We start from the raw sequence: 12,125 nt of genomic DNA, 5'->3' as shown, positions 1-12,125 counted from the left end.
CAGTGGCAGTTGTTGATATGACCTATGGCCTGGCTCCAGAGAGAGCCTTCAGAACCTTCTCTGGAAGAAATGCATGTCCTCACAGATTACACGTTAACACTGCCTGCCTTCATTGGCAAAGTATATTTAAAAACTCAGGCTAAAACTCTTATAAGCCAAACTGAATGATCACATATGCAGATTTGCATAATAGAAAATGTTTAATAGATGGTTTCAATTCAAATATTCATCTTTGCATATTATTGCTAATGTTATCATGTTATTTCATTTCATTTTACCCACATCTTTTGGTAATATGATTTGCTCAGGCCATGTGTGTTTCCAATTTGCTTAAATATCACTTCCCTTTTTATAATCTCCCTGAACATCATTGGATTTGTTGCTGGCTTCACATTATGCCTATTATACTCAACTTATGAAAATGACTATAGACCATTACCTGAGATTGAGAAAGAAAAGCATGTGATGCATCATTTACATTTGGTGTCACACTTTCAGTCTTCTCAAATTGACTTTTAATGTCATATTTTCCAGGCCCTGGAACTCCCTAAATCATTACAAAAAGAAAAAAAACAAAAAACATGTTCTCATTATGAAAGCATTTATAGCACCTAAGGGAACAGTTAGCTAAACATCTGAACCAAAGCGACAGGGTTTTTAAGTGAATTTCTATATGATATTAGCGTAGCACTTCATTAAAAGGAAAGCCAGAACAAACTTCTTAAGAGAAAAAAAAAACACACACACAAACAGAAAAAAAGAAAGAAATTTTCCTTATCAAAGCTTCCTAGGAACCTAAAAACACACTACTTGAAACTTTACTGCCCTCTACTGATACAGCTCAGAAAAAAATATCCAGCTCTTCACATGATTAAACATTACAATGAATAAAAGTGGTTCCCAAATTTCTTCCATTTAAATGTATACAACCAGCTCTAAAAAAATATTTTACTGTATTTCAAATTTTTGTTAATCAATAGACTGTTCTGTATCAGCAAATAAACTTCAGAATATATTTTATTTTAACTACAAATGTTAGAAGATGTAAGATATTAAGTGTTTTACTAGATATTTTACAATAGATAAAAACTTAATCAGTAAACACTGGGATTGAGTTTGTATTATCTTAGTAATACAGTTTAAATATATATCAAAAATTTCTATTTATTCATCATCAAATATTTTAATTACCTTAAAATAGTATCTTTCCTATTATAAAAAAGTTAGATTCAAATCCTTTATGAATTAAATACTTAGCTTATAAGTTGAATATATAATGAAATTCTATCAGCAAATCCTATCACCTCGATCTATAATATGTACAAATCCAACCACTCTTTTCCACCTCCACAAATACCACTCTGATCCATGCACCATCTCTTACCTAGATTATCGTGAAATCTTCCTAACTGCCCACCCTGCTTCTACCCTTGTGTACTTTCAGAGTATTTTCAAAACAGCAGCTAGTGATCAATCCAGTTAAGACCCTGAGTCAGATTGCACCACTCCCCTTCTTAACCCATCTAATGATTTCCAATCTGACTTGGAGCAAAAACCAAGGTCCTTAGTATGATATGAATTTCATCCCCAGGCATACAATTGTCACTCTAACCTCATCTCCTACTACTCTCCCTATTCAGTTCTCAAGAAAACCCAGCATTTATCTCCCTCAGGACCTGTGCACTTGCCATTCTCTTTGCTGGAATGATCTCTTGGATAACTCCAGGGATCACTCCATTTCAATCGAGTCACTACTCAAGGTCACCTTCTCAATGTGTAGTTTCCAGTCCAATCTAAAATATCATTGCCTTCCCCAAACAAGTCCTGTCCCCTCTCCTACCTGTTTATTAACCTAACCATTTTTTACTATTTAAAACTAGAGGCCCAGTGCACAAAATTCATGCATGCGGGGGGGATGTCCCTCAGCCCGGCCTGCACCCTCTCCAATCTGGGACCCCTTGGGACCTACAGGGATTGGGCCTAAACCAGCAGTCGGACATCCTTCTCACAATCGGGACTGCTGGCTCCTAACCGCTTGCCTGCCTGCCTGCCTGATTGCTCCTAACGACTTCTGCCTGCCAGCCTGATCATCCCCCTAACCACTCCCCTGCCGGCCTGATTGACGTCTAACTGCTCCCCTGACCGCCTGATCACCCCCAACTGCTCTCCCCTGCCGCCCTGATCCCCCCTACTTCCCTCCCCTGCCAGCCATCTTATGGTGGCCATCTTGTGATGGCCATCTTGTGATGACGTCGCATGAGGGCATCATGCCACCTAGGCTTTTATTATATAGGATACAATTTTCTGCCATGTTGTGAGCTTGAAGGCAGTTATTTTTGTTTTGTTCATTGCTATATCTTTAGAATTTAGAGATATGTTCCTTTGGGAAATAATGTGGATCCAAATAGGAGCATTAGCCATTCCTAATTCAGTAAAATGTCTTAAAGCACACATTTTAAAGACAGTAATAATTTGAAAAAAGTTCTTTAGGAGAAATTGTTATACAGAAGTACCTCTTTTTATAAATAGGTTAGATTGTAAAAATTCATGCAAAGATCCATGTTATCTTGTCTCAAACAAATCCATGCCATTATTTGGTGACTGATAGAAAAGATGCACTTTGGCTATGGAATGTGAGATTGTTTGTATCTGAACATGTAGAAAGTTAAGTTTAGGAGAAAAGAAACTTCTGCATAATTTTGTGTTTTATAAAATAAGTATCAAATGTAGAAATATGGAGAGAGCATAACTTCAAATATACAATGTTAACCTATTTTCTTGATTGTTACATATATGCTATATCTATCTTCTCCCTATATAGGCAGGTATGGTAAAAATAACCAACTACTGATATGCTGGGATTGCTTTTCTACTGTTTTCAACAGTTGTATAAGTGGTCATTAGTAATAGTTTATAGGGGGGAAATTAAGTGTAAATAATGAGATAAGTGAATATAGTCTAGGGGAACTTTTTTTTTTTCCATAAAAGCAAAAATGACATCCTGGTCAGAGTGGCTCAGTTGGTTGGGTGTCATACTGTGCACTGAAAAGTTGTCGGTCTAATTCCCCATCAGAGCACATGCCTGGGTTTTGGGCTCGACCCCCAGTAGGGGGCATGCAGGAGGCAGCCAGTCAATGTTTCTATCTCTCCCTCTCCCTTCCTCTCTCTCTAAAATCAGTAAAACATATTTTTAAAATGTTGAAACTACTAAAATGCTTATTATGTGCAAAGTAAGCATGGGCTCTGCTTTTGAAAAGCTCAGACTAGATTAATGGTTCTGCACAAGAGAATCATCTGGGGAGATTTTCAAAATAATAGTGTCTCGCCCTGGCCAGTTTGGCTCAGTGGATAGAGTGCCAGCCTGTGAACTGAAGAGTCCTGTGTTCGATTCCAGTCAAGGTCACATACTTCAGTTGAAGGCTCAATCCTGGGCTTGTTTGGAAGGCAACCAATCGATGTGTCTCTCTCACATCAATGTTTCTCTCTCTTTGTCTTTCCCCTCTCCCTTCCACTCTCTTTACAAATCAATGGAAAAAAATATCATCAGATGAGTATTAACAAAAAAATAGAAAATAATAGTGTCTCATTTTATTTAATATAAATGAAAGCCAATGGAAATTAGGTCTGGGCATTATTAAAATTTAAAAAAGAAATGTTTTCTAAAGCTTCCTGGTTGCTTCTAATATGCAATCAGTCTTGAGGCCTAAACCAGTTTAAAACTCACAGTGCTGGGCTTCATCCAAGTGCAATAACTTTTCACTGATTGTGTAACTTCCATTGTTCCTAGAGTTTCAGGAAAGATTCTACTTAAGACCTATTGACTTCATTATGCTGTGATGGAATCACAACTCACCTTGGTATTGGCCTTCCCCCACATGTCAGTCTTTTCTCAAGTTGGTTGACAATTTAGATGAGTAGAAAAGATACCTAGAACTCTCTCCCATTCTGTATATACTAGTAAACTTTTATTTAAACTCTCCACTTTCTTCTTGTCTTACTTTTAAATGATGAAAAATTAAAAACACATACAGAAAAATAAAGAATATGCCAGGGTTCTTGTCCCAGCATTACAAAGGGTTCAGCAATCTGGAGAAAGGAGCTGCGTATAGATTCAATAAGAAGTCCAAGGACGAAAGATAATTTTTAAAAGCACTGGGGGTCAGAGGAGCTTCAGCTAAAAGAGCTAAAGACTACCCCTTGACTCAGGACCCCGTGCTGTTTATTAACACAATTTGTCCTAAGGCAAGGTGGAGATAATACACTTCAAAGGGTAGGGCTTCAAAGGGTAAGGTTTACAGAAGCATTGTCAGTTTGGGGAATAGCGTACAGCTGTTCAGGTGTTTGGCCAACAGGAGGCAATAACATGCAGATTAAGAAAGCCCTAAGCTGTCTGGCAGTTAACGATTATCCTATTCAGGTTTGAGGGAGATGCTTTTTAGCCGTTCCAACAGGTAAACTACATATGTGGCTCAGCCTTGTTGAGCCCCCCAAGCTTTACCAACCTTTTGATGAAACTCTTGTAATTATGACATGCTGGAATTGGTTCCCAGCAGAATAGTATAAAAATTCCCATATACCCATTACACAGGGTCAATATTCCTCCACTCATATCCAACCAAAGATGTAGGAGGCAAATCCAAAATATCATATAATTTCATCAATAAATACTTCAGAATGTATCACCAAAAAATAATGATTATACCACAAATCCATTTTAACATAACCATAAAACCATTTTTCTACCTTTAAAAAAATCAATAATGATTTGACTCTTTATTATTCAGAGTTCAAATTTTATGACTGCCTCATAAATTGGTATATATTAAACATACCTATAATAATATAGAAATATAAAGATATAGAAATGTTATATATTTGTTTTAATCAAAGCCCTGTTAAAGTTCATTCTTATAAATGATTAAATGTTTTTAAGCCTCTGGTAATCTATAAGTTTTTTCTCCATCACTTCTTTCCTTTTATTTGGTGAGGAAGCTAAGTTTTTTGTGCAATTTTTTAAAGTTTCCCAGACTTTTTATTTTCCTAATTGACTATCTATGTGTCCATCCCTCATACTTCCTATAAACTAGCAGTATAATATAAATACTTGATCAGGTTCTAATTCAATTTTCTTTGGGGGAAGGGGGCAAGATTACCTCATAGGTGATGCTGCATACTTCTACCAGGTGGCACATATAATAGCTGATTCTCATTTTACAATGCTAGCAGTCATAGATGATTACTGAATATATCTAGTAATTCATTAGGAGTTCCAAAATGATGATATAATTCTAAAATTCTTTCTCATTTATTGGCTGAAATAGCACTTCCTTCATCAACTACTTAGTAACCCCTAGGCTCAGTTCACTTAGGAAAAGCATAGGGTTTTTCCCACTCTCTTATTTACCAGTATCAAAGTTGGATTCTTACACCTTACAACACTAATCAATAAATTTTTTAAATTTAAATTTTAGACTCTTGGAGTTTAATATATTTGAATTATCTCAAAATTTTATAATATTACTCACTGATGCTGAAATTATCCCATTTTGATCATTGAGAACCTATTTGAATGAACTTCTGAATCCTTTTTACATGACCTTAGTAGTCTTTCATACCTTTTCTGCTCTCTGGTATAAAAAGATGCTTCAAGTGCATCATATACAATTCCTGCTCTAGACCTGGAATCAGTCATTTCTCTAAGGAGCTATGATTCTTTTAGTGGTGAATGGTATTTAGAAACACCAATCTGAAGTCTAGAAATACCCTCCATGTTTGTTACATCACTTCTTTCCTCTTCTATATCAGGGTCCCCAAGTCCAGTGATTCTCTCATTTAATTTCTCCACCAACAGACCTCACATCTTGTCCTACAGTGGGGATGGGAAAATGCCATACTACAAGAGACTCTGCTTCTCAACCAGATTATCACCAATCCTGATGTTTTTCAGTCCCATCTGCTACCTTCCAGAGTAATTAATATTCCTGGACTTTTCAAGGTACTATAATGTGAACTGGCTTTCTTTTTTTTTTTTTATATATATATTTTATTGATTTTTTACAAAGAGGAAGGGAGAGGGAGAGAGAGCTAGAAACATCGATGAGAGAGAAACATCAACCAGCTGCCTCCTGCACACCCCCCACCGGGGATGTGCCCGCAACCAAGGTACATGCCCTTGACCGGGATTGAACCTGGGACCCTTCAGTCTGCAGACCGACGCTCTATCCACTGAGCCAAACCGGTTAGGGCTGAACTGGCTTTCTTGATGGCATCACCTTATTAAGGTAAAATTGATAAAGCTGTTATGTAAATAGGGTGATGCCAACATCTTGATCTCAGATGTCTAACTACCACACTGGTTATTTCTGTCCTGGCCAGGTAGCTCAGTTGGTTAGAACATCGTCCCAATACAACAAGGCTGTGGATTTGGAAGAAAAAGAAATGGAAATAGGATTGGAAGTGGGGATACCAGCTAAAGGAGACTATTTTGGAAGTCCAGGCATATAATGCTTTCTTGCTTTCTTTGACTAAAGAATAATTGTGGTGGTGATAATAATTATGACCACAAGAATAATAGTCATGAAGAAAGTCTACAAAGAAAGCCACCAAAAATTCCTCCTATTCCTGTAAATCCATGCCTTACTCCATTTCCCTCCCTTTGAATTTGGGCTGGTCTTGTGACTTATTTTGACACAGAAAATACAGTATAGGTTACATAGTGGCCCTTCTAAACCTAAGCCTAGCAGGGCATGACATGTTCCCATTTATACTCACAGAGCCTTGAGCCTCCACGCAAGTCCAACTCCCTGGGAGGAAAGCAAGGCCCAGCCAGTTTCCAGTCATTACAGCCAATCAGCTAAGGTTCCACACATATGAATGAAAGTGTCTTGGACACTCTGGAATGCAGCCACATGAGTGACCCCAGTTGATAACATGTGGATCAGAAAAACTACCCGAGTCTACTGAACCCAGAGAATGACTGTGGTGAAGGTTAATTCCACTAGGTCTGGAATTGGTGTGAGCTGTTTTGCTAAAGTATCTAGAAGTTGCTGATCCCTGGTCAAGTTATGAAACTACCAATTAACAGTCTTGCTTTGCATTAGGGCTCCCATGAGTTTCAGAGTGGTTTGTATCAGCTCATGCATATTGTTCACTGAGAGCAATGAGGCTGATGATTTGTACCTGGCCTCGGTGGGACTCCTGCAGGGCTCTACTGCTGGTGCTGGTTATGTAATAGGATATGCCTAAGTGACCAGCAGGAGATAAGAAACCCTGCCAAGACTCCATTTTACATAGTTCTGGTTCTGAAGTACAAAACATGCCCATGCATGAGTCAGTGGTTCCTGATTCGAGACAGGAATTATGTCCTGGTATGGCCTTAGAAAAGGAAGACAATAGAGCTCACTCCTAGAATCCTTGTAGCCTTTGATTGTAAGGAATATTCTCACTTTAATGCTGTTGCTATTTGTATTCTTTTAATGCAGCTAAGCATTTTGGGCCCTGAGTCCTCTTTAGCAATCAATCCCCACCTGCCACTATTAGTACAATCATTAAAAATAACAAATTATTATTTTAAGGCACTGCATTTTAGGGTGATTGGCTATGCAGCAAGAAGTGACAGAAAGACAGTTAACATTTACAAAACACCTACCACTTGCCAGACACTATTTCAATTCACAGATAAGAAAACTGTGGTGCAAAAGAAAGTAAATTATTTCCAAAAGCAACATAGCCTGTAAGTAGTTGAGACACAGTATTGGCTGCCTGCACAATCCCAATTACCAACCTCTCTTGTTACAGCCGTCTGCCAAAAAGGGGTGGCCATGTAACACAGTCCTGGCTAATGAATGTAAGCAACTGTCAAACAAATAAAATAAAAGCCAGAGCAGAGTTAGGAAAAAGACTAGTTCATTTAAAAAATGTTAGTTTTGTAGTTTGTATAAAACATCAAGATGGAGATGCCTTATAGACAGTAATTCATGGAAGATTAAAACTCAGAGGAGGGTTCAAGGTATAAACACACACTGGAAGTGATGTATATTTGGAAATGATCAGTACATAGAGGTGGTACCTAAAGCCATGCAACTAGGTGGTTTCTGGGGAAATTGCATAGAGAAAGAAGAGAAAGAACTAAGAATATTATGTGATATGTATGTGATTCTTCGTATACTGGTTTTAATACTATATTCTTAGCACTAACTTTTTAATGGCTCATGAATTTATGAATCATTCTAATCTTTAGACTTTATTATAACAATTTTGAGATTATTTACTATATTCCTCAGCTAATATCTAGATTGAATATTATGGTACAACTGATGATTGTTCCATTTTCCAGAGCTAATTCAAATGTATCTATTCTAATTCCTAAAAACAAATAATATTCAACATTCTTTTTTTATTATGTCATCTTATAATAAGAAACAAATTTAGAAATAACTCAAAATAAGTTTTCACCTTAAAATATTTTCAGTATTCTTATACCAACCTAATTTTTGCTATATGGTTATTCATGGCACTATAATCTTAATAAAAAATAGCTTTTGGTTTAAAATTAAATATATTTAATAAGTATATCCCAGATATAGTTAACTCTTTGAGTGACTCTATCATAATGATTGATCAGACAGAGCCATATATAACTCTGACTTGAGAGTGTAGAAAAGAACATGTGTCCATCATTTTCACAGCTACAACATAAATTTTAGTTCATTTAGAAAACATAATGCATTCTTTGTTTCTGATCTTTGGAAACAAACATATTCTACAATATTTAAAAAAAACTAATTAAATTTAAGTAGAATTAAATCAACTAAACATGGTAAGGAAAACTTTTAAGTGAACAAAAAACATTTGAAAATAACTTTGTATTAACCAATGATAGCATTACAAGTGCGGCTGGGTCATAGATACAGCACTTAGGTTATACACCATTAAAATGAGAAAATTAAATAAGTGACAGAAAGCACTTAGTAGAATAAATGATATGCAAGTTAGTTTACCATATGCTCAATAACAGAAATAGAATATAAAAGTGGCTTTTCCTTGCAAATCTATGCAAGTATATCAGGAGAGACAGAATTCAAATGTAAGCTACTAGGTTTGACTGTGTATTGTTGCATTGGAGCAGTGGTTCTCAACCTTTCTAATGCCGCGACCCTTTAATACAGTTCCTCATGTTGTGGTGACCCCCAACCATAAAATTATTTTCGTTGCTACTTCATAACTGTAATTTTGCTGCTGTTAATGAATCGTAATGTAAATATCTGTGTTTTCCGATGGTCTTAGGCTCTACAGCAGCGGTTCTCAACTGGTAGCAGGGTTGCCTAAGACCATCGGAAAACACAGATATTTACATTATGATTCATAACAGCAGCAAAATTACAGTTATGAAGTAGCAATGAAAATAATTTTATGGTTGGGGGTCACCACAACATGAGGAACTGTATTAAAGGGTCGCGGCATTAGAAAGTTTGAGAAGAACTGCATTGGAGTATAGGATTGGTTTATGCAGTTTCGACCATTCCAACATGAAAGTGAGTAAAGCTGACAAAAAGCTACCTAGATTCCCTAATATATCTTCTGGAATAATTGTTCATAATAACCTGGTTTTAGTAATTCAGCTGAGTCGAAAATTTAATATAGTAAACCTGAAGCTACACTGCCAAGTTTTGAGCTAGAGTATGAGTAAATGTGGCTATTCTGAAAAGTCTCACTAAATGATAAGAAAGTACATAAAAGTTTATGCTCGAAATTTTCACCAAGCAAAATAATATATAAACAGTTTATATAGTTTCCCTGTAATTATTGTATCCTATATGTTGGATTATCTAGTAGTCGTCAAAATTTATAATGCCTATTTTGGTAAATTAGTACTATATAAATGTTCAGAGTTCATTAACATTTATTACTGTGAAATGCAACATAAACTTCTGCACAGAGTTACTAAATATAATTACATTCTTCCTGGTTTTGCAAACCCAAATTCTTCTTTTTAAAGGAAAAGGAAATAATAATTCTTAATAAATAATACACAGACAATTGAACACATCCAAATGAAATAATGTAAAGGTTAATAAATCTTAAATAAAACTAAAGGATCCATATAAGATTAATTGATATTACACTCACAAGGATGAAAAATTTAAAGGTCTACTGGGGCCAGGCAGGCAAATAAGTGTTTAATGGAAAATGCTGCACTGAGGATCACTCATCCTCACCCCCAAGGGCAGCATTTAATCAGCCCCAACTGATTATTATTATTAGGTTGGTGTTTTGTTTTGTTGTCGGAGGGTTGTTTTGTATTGTTTTTTTCATTTTTAAGAAAAGATAAATATCTGGATTTTTAAATGAAATCCTAAAAATTACAAATGTTGGCCACTGGCCACTAGATTTCACACTCTGCTCTTGGTCTAAATATATCTTATCTAATAAAAAGGGAATATGCTAATTGACTGCCACAGCCACAAGATGGTGGTGCCCAGTCCCCTGGGGGCAGGCCTGGCCATGCTGCTTGCCTGCCTCCGGAGTCCCCCAGTCCCCTCAGCCCCCCAGCCACCCAGGGCTGGCCTGAGGCACAGGTAAGCCTTGGATGGCAGCTGCCCAGCTGACACCCGAGGTACAGGCAAGCCTCGAATGGCAGCTGCCCAGCCACCCAGGGCTGCCTGAGGCTCAGGTAACCAGGGCCGACCCAGGCTTGTGCTGCCAGCAGTGGCAGCAGCAGAGGTGTGATGGGGCGTCGCTTTCCCCTGATCGCCAGGTCACCTCCCACCCCTGAGGGTTCCCGGACTGTGAGAGGGGACAGGCCGGGCTGAGGGACGCTCCCTCCAGTGCATGAATTTTCATGCACTGGGCCTCTAGTCTTATTATAAATATGAACATATTAAGAATACACCTCCCTCTATAAATTCATGCATAACCTCCATATCTTACAAAATTGAAGTCCAAAAGAGGTTTGATAAATGAGTTGAAGTTTTCTATGCCTCATTGTAGTATCAAGATAAAATTATAATATTCATAGTTATAGGTGATAAACAGAGACTTGATCTTTACACACATTGATAGTTCTAAAACTAGGATTGCCTAGGTCTGAAATAATCTGTGAAATGCTGTGTAAGAAATGGGACCAGTTACTCGTATTTACTTTAACTAGATTATTGTGCAATGTCCAGACTATTGAGTCACATCAAAGGCATAGCCCAACACTATGAAGAGATTGATTTTATCTTCACAATTTTCATTGTTACAAGAAATAATCTATCTTCCTGTTATATTCACAAGTTAGTGAACACAATGAATTAGAATTTTTTCATAGTTCTAAGAAGAATATGGGGGAAGTTCTGGCGGCCATTAGAAAATGAAGTATGAAAGTAGGCTCCGAAGGACAGATATATAGACATCCCCTGAGCAGATAACGTTGTGGATCAAGTAAACAAGTAATGAAAATACCAGATTAAGAATGTCTCTGACGCTGAGTACTAGAATGTCAATATGAATTTCATAGAGATGAAAGGTCAAGAAGATGATAGGGAAACTCTGACTCCCTACATTAAGAATATTTGTGATTACCTAAGAGCATTGAAGTAAACAAGGCATTTAATACTAAAAATAAAGGAGATTCCTTGTCTATAGCTTCAATAGTAGTGTTTCTTAAATTGTGGCACCTCTTTACTGGGTAATCTGTGTACATGAAGATCATCAATTATAAGTATATTTTAAATATGTTTCTTAGTTTTCATTATTAAAAATAATATTTTTAAATTATCAATTAAATACATTTTATTTCAATGAGATGGGTAATATCGTTTTCAGTCTTCTACCAAGGTAGCTTTATGAAACTCAGTGGTGGATAGCTTAATTTGTAATTGAGGCAATTGATTTTTCATGCTAGCTTCTACTAAATTAGAAATTTCAAATTCATAATCATAGATCATTATAAATGGCACCAAGTTCAGTGGCTGCCCCATAAGTCTGGATATTCATATTAAACACAAATGGCCCGAAACTGTGGAGAGATGACTCACTGAAGACTACTTTCAGTACTAACAGATGACAAGTTCTATCTAACCTTTTATAGTCAAAAACTGGAAGGTTGAATGTTTCAACTTGGAAGACAACAGAAAGTATAT

General features: G+C 36.6%; 1 protein-coding gene across 1 annotated transcript in view; it reads right to left on the bottom strand.

Moving 5' to 3' along the window:
* The window catches only part of STPG2 (sperm tail PG-rich repeat containing 2), a 167,193-nt gene that overhangs the window by 70,992 nt on the left and 84,076 nt on the right, over nt 1-12,125 (bottom strand). The window contains exon 7 of the mRNA XM_054727280.1: nt 440-547. Within this exon, the coding sequence (XP_054583255.1) occupies nt 440-547 (108 nt within the window). The remainder of the gene's footprint in view (nt 1-439; nt 548-12,125) is intronic.

The sequence above is a fragment of the Eptesicus fuscus genome, chromosome 2, assembly GCF_027574615.1.
Source record: "Eptesicus fuscus isolate TK198812 chromosome 2, DD_ASM_mEF_20220401, whole genome shotgun sequence".
In the NCBI taxonomy this organism is placed as follows: domain Eukaryota; kingdom Metazoa; phylum Chordata; class Mammalia; order Chiroptera; family Vespertilionidae; genus Eptesicus; species Eptesicus fuscus.
Note: the sequence above shows the minus strand (reverse complement) of the source record. Positions and strands in the feature narration are given on the sequence as shown.